Here is a 16,217-nt window from a genome sequence, read left to right on the forward strand (position 1 = left end):
ACGCTGAGCTGCACACAGAGCACAGGAGGCCAAGTGGAGCGCAGTGCAGTGTTTATTTGCTGCCAATCCTCAGCACTAGTTTACAAGGCCATGGCAAAAAAAAAAATGTTAGAATAAAAAATCCTGCCCCCCCGCCCCGCGAGGCCTCTGCACTGAACCACCCACATACAAAATAATCTACAAGGAGAAAACTATACAGGAGTATTTACACCTCTGATAAATAGACTAATACTGATCCAGGCGTCTCCAGACCATGCGCGGGGACAGGGACAGGACATGACATGGGCAGACTGTGAGGCAGAGAGTGGGGGCTGCAGCTCCCACCCATCCAGACCCCCGCCACAGCCATTCTCAGGGCAGACTCCAGCTCTGGGCATGTCCCACCATGGCACCATGCCACCCTGGCATGAGAGGACTGTGCTGCAAGGATGTGCCGGGGCAATGCCACCCAGTGCCACCTCATCCAAGCCACAGCCCCCATGGCTGGATGAGGGCATGTCTGTGCCCTGTGTGGCACCACTGCAGACCGTGATGGTGACACTCCCTGACCTTCAGCACTCCTGTGCCCATGGGGTGAGGGTCTGAGGCAGCAGCGTGGGGACACCCAGGACAGACCCAGGCCCGCTACAACGAGGGCCGGGAGCTGTGTCTCTGTAGGGCCTCCCTGGGCCTGATGCCTTGCACCCCAGCACCTGTGGCACCCCAAAACTGCCAGCTACTCACTAACAGCTGCTCATCCTCCTGCTCATCCAAGTGTCTGGACACGGGTGCTGGGGGGCTGCAGCGCCATGTGCAGCCGCAGGGCTGCTGGGGGTCAGGAGAATGGAGGGTGCCTGTGGTGCTGAGACTGGAGCTCCCAGGGGTGCTGTGTCCCAGCTTGAGCCCATGAAGACACTGTCCTGGCGATGAGGCAGTGATGGAGGGCCAGAGGCACCGAGATGCCTGTGCCCCCTCCCTCTCTCCACGGAAAAGAAACAGTGAAGCTGAAGCTGGGCCCTGGACCCTGAGGGCCAGGCTGCAGTGCAGCCCCCGCCCCACAGACCCCCGGGACAGGGGGAAGCTTGGGCTGCCGAGGGCATGCTGGCCTCACAAGGCCAGTCTGGCTGCTAGTGCCTCTTGGTGGAGGAGACCTTCTTCTTCCTGGCAGCCAGCATCTCGTAGAAGGGGTCCCGGCTGATGGCTGCCCTGGCAGGGGAACAAAGGCTGGGTCAGGCCAAACTACTGCAGGGCTGGGTGCTACCTGCCTGGCCAGGCCTTTAGCACATCCCTTTATGCCTCTGGGAAAGCTCACTCCCCCCGTTCTTGCAAGGTGCCCCGGGAAGCACTGTCCCCTTCAAGGGCAGCAAATAAGTCCCCGCCGTGCCCCTGCCCAGCACTGTGCCCCCACACACTCCTCTGGGCACTCACTTGATGCACTTGATCCACTCCTCCTTCTCCTCAGGTGTGGGGGCAGAGATGCGGTACACAGTGTGGTTCCCCTCCACCACACGCCCATCCGCCTCTGTCTTGCAGGCCTTGATCACCTGGTCCTTGTTGTCAGGGATGTAGAGCTCAAAGCAGTTCTGGGAGGGAAAGACCACTCAGAGGTAGACCCCTCCCCTTCCAAAGGGGACCCCAGGCTGGGAGGGACGAGGTAGAGCCATGCCCCCCAGCACAACCACCCCAGCATGGCAGAGGGATGAACACGCCGTGCTCATCACCCCATGGCCCTGCACAAGCTCTGCCACCAGTCCTGGTCATTGCAGTGACTGCACCTGGCCGCTGTGATGGTGGAGGCAGTGACTGCTGCAGGGCCCCCCACCTCTCCTAGGAGCATCCTGGGGGCTGCAACACCTCCCAGCTTTCCCCGCCCAAGCCAAAGCACCAAGGCTACCCCCAAGCCCCATAGGACGCTGCTGCAGCACTCACGGGCTTCTTCGAGTCCTCCACCTCACGGATGCTCAGGTTCTCCAGGGGTATGATGCCACGGGGCTCCTTATCCTGGCACAGCCAAGCAGAGGTTTAGCTGTGGGATGGACACTCCCAATCCAGCCCCTTCCCTGCCCCGGCTTGGCTCGGCCCACGCAGAGCCCACTCACCGTTGTATACTCGAAGTAGTAAAGGCAGTTGTCTGTCAAGATGAACCAGCGCCGCTTCCATGTCTTCACCCTGCCTCCTGGGAGCAGAGAGGGACAGTCGGGCACAGCCCTGCAGGCGCAGCCGGGCACATGGCACATGGCAGCGCGGGAGCCAGGCGGACACACATGGGCTCCAGCAGCACAGGGCCCGGCGGACACACAGAGCCAAGCAGAGCCAGGCAGCAGCGGGCAGCAGCAGCAGGCAGCACACACTGCACCGAGCCGGAGCGGGAAGCAGACGGATGAGGATGGAGGCGAGGCTGGGGTGCCGGGCCGGGAGTGCTGAGCCCGTTCCCACCCAAACACGAATTCAGCACAGCTAGAGGATACCGCAGCCAGGCAGCTCCCCGGGGGACATGGGGACTTTCTGTCCACACTGACCATGGTCCCCCCTTGTCCCAGTGCTGAGCCACGGCTGAACTCTGCAGCCACCAGCACAGTGGGAGAAGCCACTCCATGGGCACAGGGGCCACTCACCCCTGGGCTCGGCTCCCCTCCACCGCGGCCACTGCAACAGTGCTAGATGTGGGATGAGCACCCACCCCTGATGACTGGCTCTGCCATGGACACAGGGAGCCACGGTGTGCACTGTGTCCCCTGTTCCCCCATGCCAGCTGGGTGCCCGCCCCAGTCCCTGCCCCACAGTAGTTCCGAGAGCCGGCACCAATGCTGGGGTGCAGGTGCTGGAGCTGGGGCAGCACCGGTGCGGTGCTCGCATAGGAACTGCTGTGAGCCCTTGGCACAGCACAGGGCACCATGCAGGTGGCTCCTGCCTGCTTCCATCCAGCCCCAGGCACTTGGCACCCCTGAGCACCCCGCGCATAGTCCTTGCTGAGGACACACCAAACCCATTCCCATCCCTCGTGGCACCGGAGGCGAAGACACACTGACCGGGCTGAGCTGCCTGCGGACACGGCGAAGCACGGCCGGGCGGGACACCCCGGCCAGCAGCTGGGCAAGGAGCCACTGTGGCCCTGTCCTCCCCCAGGGCGGTGGAGGAGGCCACAGGCCTTGAGGAGAGTGTGGCATCAGTGGGGCCACACCCCACGTCCCTGCCTGGTGGCGGAGCAGTGCTGTCCCGCGGCAGGCGAGGTCCCCGGGCGGTGTGGGGTTAGCAGCAGCAGCAGCAGCAATGAGACTCATCACCAGCAATTAAAAACGCAAAGGAAACGAAGCCCCAGCAGTGTGAGCAGAGCACGGGAGAGGGGTACGTACCTCCTGGAGTTGGGGGGCAGGGAAAGGAAGAGCCAAAATCATGGAAACATACAAATGAGGGAGAAAAGAAAATTAAAAAAAAAAAAAGGGAAAAAAATAAAAAGAGGAATCCCAAAGCCCCCCCTTGCCCTGCGGGTCAGTGGGGCCAGGCTGCAGCAGGGAAGCTGTGAGGGGTCAGGCTGGCGGCATGGCCGTGGGGGCCGACTGCCCTGGCTCACTGTGGCTCTGTGGGATGGGGCTCCTCAGCTGCTGGGCACAGGGCCTGGCTCCCTCCACCCCATGGTTGACCCACGGAGTCTCTCCCTTCCCTACAAGTGAGTTGGGGTCCACGGCCACTCTGTTGCCTCTCTGCCCGCCTGTCCACCGATAGTGGCAGTGCCAACGTGAACCTTTGTGCCCTTTGTGCACCAGGCCCCTCCACCTGCTGGGCGCTGGCCTTGTCAGAGACAGGAGAGCCCGGAGCTGTTCCCTGAGCCCTCCCCACCTCAGGGTGGCTCCCCCCCTCAGGGTGGGGAGCAGGTGGCTCTTGCTCATCCCTTGGGCCAGGGATAAGGCCCCTCCCCCTCCCGAGGGGATGGCCATACATCAGGAATCCTGACCCCAGCCAGAACCCCAGGGAAAGGCCCCACTGGACTCCGATCCTGCCAGCATCCATCCCCCCCCACTGGACCCATGCAGAGGATTCCCCAGAGGTGCTGAGAAGAGAAGCCACAGGAGCCAGGGCGCAGAGGGCTCCGGCTGCGGGAGCCGGGCGGTGCAGCAGGGATGCCATGCACGCTGCCTGCATGTGGAGCTGGGATGCAGAGGTGATAATGCTGTGGGAAGGTGAGGCAGGGGCTTGTCTGTGGTATGGAGGGGACACGTGCAGCCTGGGGCAGCTCACTGCTCACTCCCAGGGCCCTGTTCCGACACACCCTGCTGTGACTCGGTGACCTGAAGGGCCTCAAGGTCTCTGTGCTCCGACATTGGACCTTGGTACCAGTTCTGCACCCCGGGGGCTTGCCCAACCTAGAGGCAGAATCCCCTGGGATCCCCACCCAGCCACTCCACAGGGCCTCCTCAGCTGAGTTCACTCCTGCTGCCCAGCCAAGGGAAGATGGAGGGCTGCTGGATGTATGGACGCCTTTCCCGAGGGGGCTGTGACTCTCTCTGCAGCCCACTCAAGCTCCAGAGAGCCAGGGCAGCAGAAGAGTGGGAAGCCCAGAGGCATTGCACCCATGTCCCAGGTCTGTCCCTGGGGACAGCCTGCCCTCCCTGGCCACCAGAACTCACCAAGCTTCAGGAGCCAGCCCTCCCGGTCGGGGTTGAAGAAGGTGTGGGTGAGGTCATTGCCATCATCCTCAGGGATTTTGAAGGGCTCATTCTTGATGCTCTCATAGAGATTCTGGTACAACGACACACGGTGTCAGCTCTGCTCTGCCCTGGAGCCCTGCGGCAGGCCCTGCTCCAGGCCAGCTCTGCAGCCTGGCCCTGGCCTCTCCAGGCCCTGGCCCTCACCCGGAGCAGCTCCTCGGGCAAGTCTCCCCCGTCGTTGATGCCGCGGTTCATGGCAATGAATCGCTCCGCTGTGGGCTTGTCCTTCACATTGGGGTTGTGCAGGCTCGTGTTCAGCATGATGATGGCAAAGGACAGCACATAGCACGTGTCTATAGGGGCAGAAGGGAAAGTCAGTTGCGGGGCAGGATGCCAGGGAGAGGGTCTGGGGCAGGTGCTCACCTGTGGACTGGAAGACGCCGGGGTTGCACTGGCAGTACCGCTGCGCAAAGGCCTCCATCATCCGGTCGATCTTCTGCGCCTCCCCGGGCAGCCGGAAACTCCACAGGAACTGCCTGTGGAGAGCAAGTTGTGGCGCTGATCTGGGGGCTCCATGATCCCTTGGCCCATCATGGTCCCCCGCCACCCCCCAGATGGCCACACAGCTCCTGGCCCCTCGCTCACCGCAGGGCCTGCACGAGGTTGAGGTCGGTGAACTCGTGCAGCTCCACAAAGGCATGCAGGACTTGGATGTTGAACTCATCCCTGTGGGAACAAAGCCAGAGCACGAGGGGTGCATGATCAGCAATCCTGTGACTGCCGAGCAGCCCCGCTGTCCCTGCCCTGCTCCAAACTTCGCTTGTTCATGGGGGAAAGCTGCAGCTACCCCCAGCTCATGTCCTGGGCTCATCTGCACACACCAGCCGCTCGCAAGCGCCAGCCATGGACTGAACACCCCCAACTGCCCCCAGCACACTGGGTACCACCACTTGGCTGCCCTGTGAGCTCAGAGCTGCAGTGTCCCATCTCTCAGGCGGCAGGAGCCCAGAACATCCCCAGGAGACCCGAGGCCAGCACACCTCTCGCCCAGGTAGTCGCCGATGGCCGTCTTGTTGAGGCCTTCTCCCTTGTACAGGAACTGAGCGATGTCCTCGCACGTGTTCTTCAGCAGGTCATTCTCAATCAGGAACTGGATGCCCTGGAGCAGTGCAAGAGGGGCTACTTAGAGGTCTGCTGCTGCCTCTGCCAGCCTGTCCGCTGACCCCAGCCCCTGCCCACGGGCTCTGCCCTGGCTCAGGCATCCAGACTGGGAGGTGGCAGAGCCCAGTACAGTCTCACAGGCTGGTGACCAGCCGTGCTTCCCACCCCACAGTACCTTCTTGGGATCCATGTTGAATTTCTTCCTGCCCATTGCCACCTGTTTGTTCCTCTGCATGTTTTTCCTGCAAGGCACAAAGCAGCTCTGAGCATCCAGAAGGGACCTGCTGCCTCTGCCCGCCCCCAGCACAGTGCACTGCTGCGAGGGTCAGCCCAGACTGGTGGCAGCCAGGCCCCCACGCTGGCCCCCCGCGGGGCGAAGCCGACACACTGCTCCATGTCTGCCCCGTGGCCCAGGGCTGCTCTTGGCCCGCCAGGCCCCAGAGCAGAGCAGAGCTGCCGTACCCACTCTGGAGGTCACCCTGAACGGACGGGTGCAGGTACGACACCTGTCAGTCAGCCGTGCATGGGGAGGCTCGGGTAAGCCGGCTGCAGCAGGGCTCAGGGAGAGCAGAGGGGCTGGCGGGAGGGGACAGCCTTCATGCCCCAGTGGGTGATTGGGGACGGCGCTGGGAGTCGACTCCCGCCAGCTGCTGGGACCCCTAATCCCGGCTGGCACCGCCTGCACCAGCTCAGAATAACAAAGCCCGACAGTGGCTGTGTCCAGACAGAGGGGCTGGGGCTTAGGAAAACAGACCTGGGAGCAGCAGTTGAGCCTGGGATCCCGCTCCCAGGAGCCCAGAGCGCCTGGGAAAGCCACCCACACCAGTACGCATGGGCCAGGGCTCAGCTGCCCTCAGGTCCCACAGGGGGCTCAGCGGGGCCCTGGGCTGGGACTCACCTCTCCTCAGTGGAGCCCAGGTTCTCAATCTCATTCGTCACTTCTGCTATCTCATCCTTCAGGCGCTGTGGGGAGAGGGCACTTTGGAGGGGCCTCCACCCCAAACCCTCCAGCCCTCAGCCCTGGAGGCAGCCCCATTCCTCCAGGAAGCCCTGCAGACCCTCCTTTCTTTCTTCTCTCCATCCTCCTCCCCCCCTCAAGCACTGCCCTGGGGCTGAACCAGCTCAGGGGGCACGGGCTGGCTGCCCCCCCCACTCCTCCCCCCCTGCCCCGCTGCTAATCCCTGCAGCATCACAACACTCTCAGCACACAGGAAGGAAGAGATTCAGAGGTTAACAAAATTACCCCTAATCCCTTCAGATCATGCCCAGCATATGGCAGTAATTAGCCTCTGCTGTCTTAATCGGGGACAGGACTGACAGTGTCCCAGATGAGCCCTGACCTCGCGGGCGCTTGCCAGGGCAGTGGCCTGGCCCAGAGACACGGTCCCTGCCCATGCCAGGCAGGGGCTGGCACAGACACCAGTGCTCCAGGGCACGGCACAACTGCACGGCCTGGAGCTCTGCAGGGCACAGGAAAAGCCACGGCTGCCTCGGCAGGGCAGGGCAGAGCAGAGCAGAGCAACCCTAATGGCTGCCACCCGGGATCACGTCCCCAAAAGGACCTTCTCCCTGTCCCCAGGGCCCCTTGGAGGCAGTGCTGTGGGGCAGTGGGTTGAGGGACCCTGGATGGGGCTGCAGGGACCCTGCCAGTGACATGAGCAGGGAGATGGTCCTCTGCCTCTCAGGTTGTTCTGTGAGACAGGGGAATTGTGTGGGTGTCACCCCTCAGCATCAGACCTGTATGTCAGCCAGCAGCTCCTGCTTGCGGCGGCGGATGTTCTCCAGCTCCTGGCACTCCTCTGGGGTCAGGTCACTGGGCACTGAGCAGAGATACGATCAGGTCAGCACGTGTGGCCCTGGGAATCAGCCTTGACGTGCTCCTGGCACAGCCTCTGCTCTCGGCTGGCAGTCCTGGGCCTGGATGGAACCAGAACGTGGAGCTGCCAGCTGCCCGGAGGAGCTGGGCTGATGAACAGTCCCCAGCCCTGCGCAGGGGCCAAGTGGCACTGACGGCATGCAAGGAATGTGAGGGCCAGGGCATCGCCCCGCCGGGCAGCTGGGCACCACCCATGGGAGCTGCGCAGTGAGGACCAGCACAGCCCCCAGACCAGCTCCAGTGCTGCTCCCACCGGCCCTGGCCCTGATGCCCCCCCATGTCCCATTTCACTCTGCTCTACCCCAGCCAGGCTGGTGTGGGTGCCCATTCTGGGCCCTTCCCTGGCTAGGCAGCTCTGCTGTGCCCCAAGGCACGGGCTCCATGCAGACCTGGAGCCCCCCAGGTTGTTCTGCCATACCGGGCCAGCCCCAAACATAAACCAACTCCTAGCAATCCCTGCAGCCCACTCTGCGCTGGATCCATCATTCCAGGGCAGGGCCTGGAGTTGGCACACCCTCCTGCACACCATGATGTCTACACCTCCCTGTCACCCCGGGGAGCCAGGCACTCCCTCCCCAACAACATCTGAGGCTCAACCACAGGGCGGCCGCACGCCCCCCCTTGCTCCCAGAACATTCCTAGTGCTCCCTGGTGCGTGACCTCCTGGCTCACAGTGACAAGGTATGCCATTCCTGTTCCCTCCAGTTGCCAAGGTCACCTGCTCCTCCAGCAGTGCTCCCACCTCTGCCAAAGAGTTCCACACGTTGCACCAAGGTCGCCCACAAGGACACCAAAGCACCGGAGTCCCCAAGGGAGGTGGCAGCAGCACCCGCAGGCTCAGCTCTCGTGTCATCCCCACCTTCCACCCTGGGGTGCTGGGGACAGGAACCTGTGGGGCTGTCACATCTTCCCCTGCCCCAAGCGTTACCCTCCATCCCACTGATGTCCTGTGTGCCACATGCGTGGGCTCCAGGCCACCGCTGCCAACCCAGACTCACCGGAGCATCCACAGCGCGGTCACTGCCCTGTGCCAGCGCCCAGGGACACCACGTGCCTTTGGACCGGTACCATCCTCAACTGCACATTCTTTCTCCCCGCGCCGCCTCCGAGGGAGCCTCCCTGGGGTGACCGTGACCCCACACCCTGAATCTCTGAGCTCAGCACTTCCCTAGCCCTGCTCCGGTTTCTGATGAGCTTCTTCCTTTGCAAAGCCCTCACTGCCAGGGCTGAGGCGCCTCAGCTTGCGACACTGTGTCGCAGACCTGACGGCAGCACTTCCCAATATTTTCAGTCTCCCGTGTCAGGGTGGCACCAGGTTAAAAGTTACTTAAACTTCTAATACCAGAGCTGTGTTGATGCACCCGAGCGCCTTCCACATGGCCCAGTGCTGCTGCCACCAGCACCAGCCCACCCGGGCCCAGCCCCCAGGGTGCCCAGCAAGCCCAGGCTCACTGCAGGAGGGATGAGCTGCGCTGTCAGACACAGAACCCCCCAAATCCCTGGGCTGCTGCATGTGCCGCAGGATCCTTTCACCTGGCTGCAGGACCCTTCTGTCTGGCTGCAGAGAAGGTCAAATTCAGTGCCAGGGCTGGAGCTGGGCCAAGGAGAGCCCTCAGCGCTGCCTCCCCCTGCCCACCTGGGAGCGGGTGGGGGTCCCGGCAGGGGTCCCGGTGGCCCCAGGGCAGGCACGGCGCAGGATGAGACGCTGCCTTGCAGCGGGGATGTCAGGGCTGTTCCGGAGCCCCGGAAGGTCCCTCCCAAGCGGAGGCTGAGCACTCGTGACAGCGGCCCAGCCATGTCAGCAGCAGCCAGAGGAAGAGAAACCCCAGATGCAGGAGCTTTTCTAGGGAAGGAAGAAGGCATTAACCCTTCCCTGGCTCTGCACAGCACTCACCTTGGGGAGCCCCAGCAGGCCTGGCTGCGAGCAGAGCAGTGTTGATGGATGGGGAGGCTGGAGCACGCACTTCCCCCAGCCTCAGCCTGGCAGGAGTCGCATAGTGACCCACCAGACGTGGGGTTCTAAGCAGGGTTAGGGCTCCCCACCAGCACAGGGGACCAGGGGGTCCCACACCTCCTGCTGCCAAGAGCTGAGCCTGAGGACCCTGCCCAGGAGCAGTAAGGGCCATCAGCAGGATTTATCCACCTGTCTCAGGTTCCAGGTTTGCTGTGGCCTGCAGCCCCCTGGAGCAGCAGCCACAGCACATGCCCCCTCCCCACCGCAGCCAAAGCAAAGCCCCATGGCACAGGGGCTGCGCTCGCCCCGCGCTCTGTCCCGTCCGCTGTGCCGGTGCCCACGGGCAGGGCTGGCAGCAGGGGAGTGGGGCAGACACAGAGCCACCCACGCCCCTCGCCCCCACACCCCAGCTCACCGCTGCCCTCTGCCATGCTGAGCACCATTGCTGAAGGGCCTCACACTGGCCCTGCTGGCCGTGCCTGTGCTGCCGGTGGCTCCGCAGAGGTGCAGAGGTGCTGCCGTGCCGGGTGCGGGCACCTGCCGCCCCGGTGCTTCCGTGGTGACTCAGGGCCACGGCACCAATAAGCTCCAGGGCCGCCTGGGCGTCATCCCGGCCTGGCCACGCGCCGGGAGCCAGCACCACCAACACCCTCTTCCTGCCGCCATGAGCCAGAGTCGCCAGCACCTTAACTCCTCTGCTCCCGGCTGGACAGGGAAGCAGGGCCCTGCTGCCCCTCCTTGGCCCAGGGCTGGAGGACTCCATGTGCTGGGGTCCCAGCCAGACAGGCCCCGGGGCTGGCCCAGCCCTTCCTTCCTCGGGGGCTGCCAGGACACTCAACCCAACACATCTTGAGATCACCATGCAATGAAGGGTCCCCTCCCTTCCCCTCTGCCAGCTGGGCCCCCCACCCCAAAAGACTCCCAGTGCTGCCCTGCAGCTCCCCCCTGTCTCTGTTAGACCCCCCCTTCCATCAGGTCGAGGTCCTGTGCCAGCTGTGGGGACCACTGGTCCACAGGGTCCATGGCAGCCCCCTTGCTCCGGGGTTCCTGTAGGGACCCCACTGCTCCATGCAGGACCCCTTTGCAGCGAATCCGGGCCTTGCGGTGCCGTTGCTGCAGCGGAAGAGAACCCAGCCTGTCCCTGTCCCCTGTCAGCCGCCTGGAGAGGCTGCATCAGCCTCGGCCGCCTTGACTCAGCTAAATCCTGCTCAGCAGCACGAGATGGAGACACAGCACAGCACCAGGAACGCCAGCTATGGAGTGAGGGGAGGGCAGGCTTCAGAAGCCTCAGGATGTCCTTTGGCCCCCTGAGGCACAGCACCAGCAAGCCGTGCTGCTGGCCCACGCTGTGCCACACCAGAGAGGCAACGGCCTCGGGGTCAGACAGACCATGGAGACAAGCCCAGGGTCTTGCTGTGGGTGCTGCTGCCCACCGTGCCCCTTGGTGAGGTCCCACGGGGCCCCCAGGAACTTCCTGCCCGTCTCCCCGCACCACATCCTGTTTTCACCGTGCTGTGTGCACACCCCGGTTTGCGTCAGCCCCGTCCTTCCCCACTGACACCGAGGTGCGTCAGGAGAAGGGTTTCAGAACAGGCAGCTCCAAGAAATACCCTCCAAAGCTGCTGGCCCAGGGCCCTCGTCCTGCTTTTGTGCAGGTCTGCCCAGCACTTCCACAAAATGACCCAGAGGCCAGCAGGGAACCCCTGTCCACAGCCGTTGCCTCACTCCCAGTGGCTCCAGGCTCCAGCACTCCCACACACAGACCCCTGGCACGTCCAGATGAGCACCGGCTCGGCCACGTCCACAGGCATCGCACACTGTGCAGGTGCCAAGAGTGCAGCCAGGCAGGCACCTCATCTGCTCTCGGCACCACTCACGATGCCAGGCCTCGGGAGGAGTAGAGCCCGCTGCTGCTCAGCCACAGGGCTGGCCGAGGAGGTCCTGCAGCCCCCAGCCCCACCGCACAGCCCCCCGGTCCCACAGCCAGGCAGGAACCCGCAGACAGCAGCAGCTCTCACAGGCAGCCAGCCCTCAGCACATCCCTCACATGGCAGGCACTGTTTTCCCACACAGAATTCCCTTTGGAGAGTGCCACCCCAAGGTGCCCTCACAGCCACAGGCACTTGCTGTGGTGAGGGCAGCCAAGCGCTCACACACCGCAGGGCAGGGGTGAGGGGCTGGGGCAGGACCTGCTGTGGCCACACTGCCTGTGACCATCCAGCCGCCACCACTGGCTACCAAACAACCCCCATCCTAGCGTGGCACTGGCTCTAGCGCAGGGCAATGCCAGGCAAGGGGCCCATGCCTGTCTGTCCTGCTGGGGCTTGGTGCTTGCAGAGCACCGAGCCTGGGGAGGCTGGCAAAGGAAGGAGGCAGCGAGACAGCGAGGACACTACGTGCTGCTGTCAGCAGGAGCCATATGGAGCTAGAGCCATATGGAGCTGAAGCCATGGGCACCACTGTGTCTGCTGGGGGATGGGGACCCCGCAGCACAGAGGGGAGGGGGGGCACGCAGCTCCTACCTGCCTTGGCAGCCACCGAGGGGCAGAGGAAGGCCTGGAAACTGGAGGCGCAGAGCTCGCTGACCGTCCCCATGCTGCAGGGGTCTCACACAGGATGCCACCAGTTCCAGGGGGGCAAGGCAGGCGCAGGCAGAGGTCCGGCAGCAGCAGGCAGAGGCCAGGTAGCAGCAGGCAGAGGCCGGGCAGGTGCACGTGGCCGAGCAGCGGGCTCCCTGGTGCCAGGGCCCACGGGCAGGGTGCAGGCAGGGGAGCCGGAGCACTCCCGGCTCTGGCTGGAGCTGGCTCTGGCAGGGGAGCTCCAGCCGCAGGAGCCCACGCGCCAGTCCCAGCCAATCCCGGCCGCACCGGCACACCAGCCCGTGCCGCTGCCGGAGCCCCGGCCCACGGCTCAAAGCCACTTAGAGGACGAGGAGTTTGGGAAGTCCCCAGCAGCCCCTGCGCCCAGGCCACCTGCCCCCCAGCAGCCCCCTTGCCCCCGCAGGGGGCCGGCAGCGGGGTATTTTTAGAGTGGTTTTATCCCTCCGTATTAGAGCATTAAGCATCGGGAGCCGGCGGTCGCGTAGCAACGAGCGCTGCATGAAGGAAGGTGCACCCAGAGACAGCGCGGCGTGTGAGCGTGGGGGAGCACCACAACCCCCGCTCCCGGGGTGCAGGGCCCGGGCCCCGACCCCGGCACAGCCTGACAGGCTCAGCCAGCCCTGTGTGCAGGCACGGGCAGGTGCCGAGCCCCAGTCATGCCCCAGAGGTGCTGCCTGCTCTGCTCTGATCCTGGAGTGTGGGGGGCCTTCTGAAGCAGGAACTGGGGGGGTCTTGCCCTGGGATCCCAGCCTGAGGCAGAGCTGTGGAGCTAGGGAAAGGCGCAGCCCTCCTGCCCTCCTACCCCACAAGCACTGAGCAAACCCAAACCGGACTGACAGCTCCTTCCCTCAAAGCAGAAGCGGATCTTGAGCACAGGGCACGGCCATGAGTAACAAACCCCAGGGCCTGTTGGGGCAGGAGCAGCCCAGCAGCTCTGCTCGCCTGCCCCAACAATCGCTGGGATCGCTGAGCCAGGAGCAACCCAAGTGGGGCAGGCAGGAGCCCAGACGGGGTGGGCGGTGGGGAAGGGTACCCAGGCAGGCAGCAGGAGCAGTCCCTGCTCCCAGGAGCGCTGTGACTGCAGACAGAAGGAGAGACAGTGGAGAAGGGCAGCTTCTGGAGCTGCGAGGGCAGCCAGGCATTCATCACTGACGTGACTGACCTCCTACTTTCAGCACCACTTCCCCTTTCCCAGAGGCCAGAGCAGTGGTTGCCCCATCGCAGGGAGGCAAAAGGGCAGGCGAAGAGAGCTGGGGACACAGTGGGGCTGAGCTGGGCACATGCTGTGGCAAGCACCTGCCTGGGGCCTGGACTGGCATCTGGAAAAACTCCCATAGGGCACATGGGTGCTGTGGCCAGGATGAGGCAGGGCCAGGTGGCATCTCCCATGCAGAGCGATCCAGATGCCCAGTTCGGTCCTTGCACCCTGCCTGGGTGAGGTGGGGTGCTTACAAACACCTCTGGGTCACAATAACCATGGCTGCGGCCCCAACGTGTGATTGTGAGCATCAGGAGTGGGGCTCATCGTTCTCTGCTCCAAACATCTCAGGGGACGAACCAGTCAAATGCCTCTGCCCAAGCACCCAGCTCTGCTCTCCGAGCCCACTGCTATCCCCACACTGTCCCTGCACCTTCGATCTGGGAGCCCCCGAGCTGGGCCCAGCAACTTGCCCTGGCTCACCCCACATCATGCCAGGGAAGGAGCTGGGGCATCATTGGCAGCTTCCTCAGCAGCGTCCCCTGGTGCAGAGGGGCATGCCATGGTCCCAGGATGCCTCTGAAACAGCTGAGCCTGTGCCAAGAAGTTGCCAGCACCCATTGACAAAACAGGGCTGTGCAGGCTGGCAATGAGGAGGACAGGAATTCTCTGGGTGGGGAACCCCCTGGCCTGCTGGGGGATGTGGCAGCCCAACCTCCTTTGTGGATCCCCCACACCTTGCATAGTCCATCCTGCCTCCACGCATCCATCCTGCCCCAGACAGTGAGGCCCCCAGGCACAAGCCGCTTTGCTGGAGGCTGCATCAACCCCACTTAGAGAAATCCCTTAATCCCCAGGCCAGAGCGAGCAGTAATCCCTTGAGTGCAGCAGGATTACCAGTACTGCCCAATCCCCCTCACCCTGGGCTGGGCCTGAGCCGTGACGGGGCCCAGCTCAGGACACGGTGCTGGGACCGGACCGTGCTGCCCACATCCTTCCGCTGGTGCTGCAGGAGCAGCTGGGATGCTCCCTGGTAGGACAACGCTGCCCCACGTTCCAGAGAGGTTTGACCCGCACTGCCACACTCGCTCAGCTACGGTGAGGTCTGGGATGGGTTTGGTCTCACCGCCGTCCCGTGGGGAGATGCTGGGAATGGGATGGCAGTGCAGCTCTGGCAGGAGTGGGGGGAGCCCACATCTGTGCCACCAGCTGTTCACCCCAGGATTTGCTCTCCACTGAGGCAGATGGCTGGAGAGGGGCTGTGAGCTGTGGGGCACACTGGCATCAGCAAAATCCCACAAGCAAGAGCCTCCCTGTCGGCTTCCACTGCGCTGTGGCCCCAGAATGTCCTCTGCTGAACCGACTCAGCTCAGGGGCTTCAGGGCAGCTGTGGGTTGTGCTGCCCCTGGCACAGGGACAGCGGCAAGGGTTGGAGGTGGCTGTGCTGCTCCCTGTGGCCTCTGCGGCAGGGTGAGCAGGACACTTCTGATGCTGACAGATGACCCGGGACATCTTCCAGGTAATTCCGGGAAGCTGTGAGAGGCTGCTCGCTGAATCGCTCCCCGCGGCGCTCCCCGCTAATGGGTTGTATCTGACAACGCCCGAGCCAGGCCTCAGCGGGGCCGGGTGCTGGCACCTTATCTCACACTGTGAAGTCCTCGCAGCCAAGCACAGTCATTTCTGGGGTGGAACAGCAGTTCCTAATCGGCTGTGCCGCACAGCTGTGCAGGGCAGGAAGGCGGCCTGCGAACCAGCACCGCCGGCAGCAGCACTTCCCTGGCACCGGCTGCTCCCGCGGGAAGAACGGCCACCAGCACCGCTCCCCCACCGGGGCCGTGGGGGTCACCCAGAAGTCACCCAGACAGATTCTGCCTTCCCCTCAGCAAAGTCCCTGCTCTCTGCTCAAGGCAAAATCACCTGCCGACTACAGGAACCTGCCTCGAAGGGGCCTGGCACAGGCAGTGACTCCCTGCCCGGTCTCGGTCCTCAGCACCGGGAGGGAATGCTGGGCGGGCACGGAGCAGGGAGGGAAGCGGGAGGCAATTGCGCGGGCATGAGAGGGGGAACCCGCAGCCCCTGAGCCGCCGCTGCCCGCCCTGGAGCGCATCCCGAGCCGGGGCGTTTGTGACACCCGGCAGGCGCCATCGAGGCGAACCTGCCCTGAACTCTGCGGGGTCGGGACGCGGCAGCTCCGCGGGGGCACCTGAGAACAATGTGTGAGCGGCGCAGGGCAGGTGTGCGAGCGGCGGGTCCCGGAGCTCCCGGTGCAGTGCGGGGGGCACAGCGGGGGCAGCCCCGCGGCTCGCCCGCCCACCGCGCCGGCGGCGGGAACCGGGTGCCGGCTCTTTCCGGCGCCTCCTCCGCCACCCACGGCCCTGCCCGCCCGAAGCCCCGAAGGCCGCGGTCGCTCTGACACCGGGTCCCGCCGTCCCGCACCTGGGAACGGCCCGGCCCAAACGCTCCCGCCCGCCCGGGAGAGGCGCTTCCGCCCCAGCGCGGACCACGGAGAACGCCGGCGCTTCGCCCCAGCCCAGGTGCCCCCTAAGCCCGAGCCCTCCGCCCGTCCCGCGGGGTGCCGGGACCCCCGGCCCGCACTGACCGCAGCCGCCGCCCTCCTCCTCCTCCATCCCGCCGCCGCTCCGGCCCCGCCCGCGTGACGAGCGCGCCGCGGCCGCCACGGCCGGGGTCACGTGGGGCCGGGGGCGGAGCCACACCGGCCCCGCCCCCTGCGGCCCCGCCCCTTTCCCGCCGCTCCCGAGCGGGGCCGATGGACAAACGCCGGGATTTATTCCGTTCAGTCCAA

At 64.6% G+C, this 16,217-nt stretch overlaps 2 protein-coding genes across 6 annotated transcripts in view; both read right to left on the reverse strand.

The window, feature by feature from the left end:
• DNAH17 (dynein axonemal heavy chain 17) overlaps positions 1 to 15,511 on the reverse strand; it is a 49,644-nt gene extending 34,133 nt beyond the window's left edge. Inside the window, exons 1-2 of the mRNA XM_027667491.1 lie at positions 15,482 to 15,511; positions 10,032 to 10,038 (exon numbers count right to left, since the gene is read on the reverse strand). The gene's annotated coding sequence lies outside the window, so the exon portion shown is untranslated. The remainder of the gene's footprint in view (positions 1 to 10,031; positions 10,039 to 15,481) is intronic.
• On the reverse strand, positions 35 to 16,067 carry CYTH1 (cytohesin 1). 5 transcript variants are annotated; one of them, XM_027667497.1, is made up of 13 exons: positions 16,014 to 16,067; positions 7,524 to 7,606; positions 6,685 to 6,749; positions 5,962 to 6,028; positions 5,666 to 5,784; positions 5,271 to 5,351; positions 5,049 to 5,161; positions 4,830 to 4,978; positions 4,604 to 4,716; positions 2,079 to 2,157; positions 1,909 to 1,980; positions 1,408 to 1,562; positions 35 to 1,185 (listed from the first exon to the last, which is right to left on the reverse strand). In XM_027667497.1, exons 1-13 carry the CDS (start codon positions 16,039 to 16,041, stop codon positions 1,107 to 1,109), a joined length of 1,203 nt encoding a protein of 400 aa, XP_027523298.1. In that variant the 5' UTR covers positions 16,042 to 16,067; the 3' UTR covers positions 35 to 1,106. The 5 variants fall into 5 exon arrangements, with proteins under 5 accessions (XP_027523298.1, XP_027523297.1, XP_027523296.1 ...); XM_027667496.1 differs by lacking the exon at positions 16,014 to 16,067 and adding an exon at positions 12,139 to 12,944 and having other exon boundaries at positions 5,049 to 5,164; positions 5,274 to 5,351; XM_027667495.1 differs by lacking the exon at positions 16,014 to 16,067 and adding an exon at positions 12,139 to 12,943.
• Positions 16,068 to 16,217: the final 150 nt, after the last annotated feature.

Source organism: Corapipo altera, unplaced genomic scaffold, assembly GCF_003945725.1.
Source record: "Corapipo altera isolate COAL_440 unplaced genomic scaffold, ASM394572v1 305, whole genome shotgun sequence".
NCBI lineage: Eukaryota > Metazoa > Chordata > Aves > Passeriformes > Pipridae > Corapipo > Corapipo altera.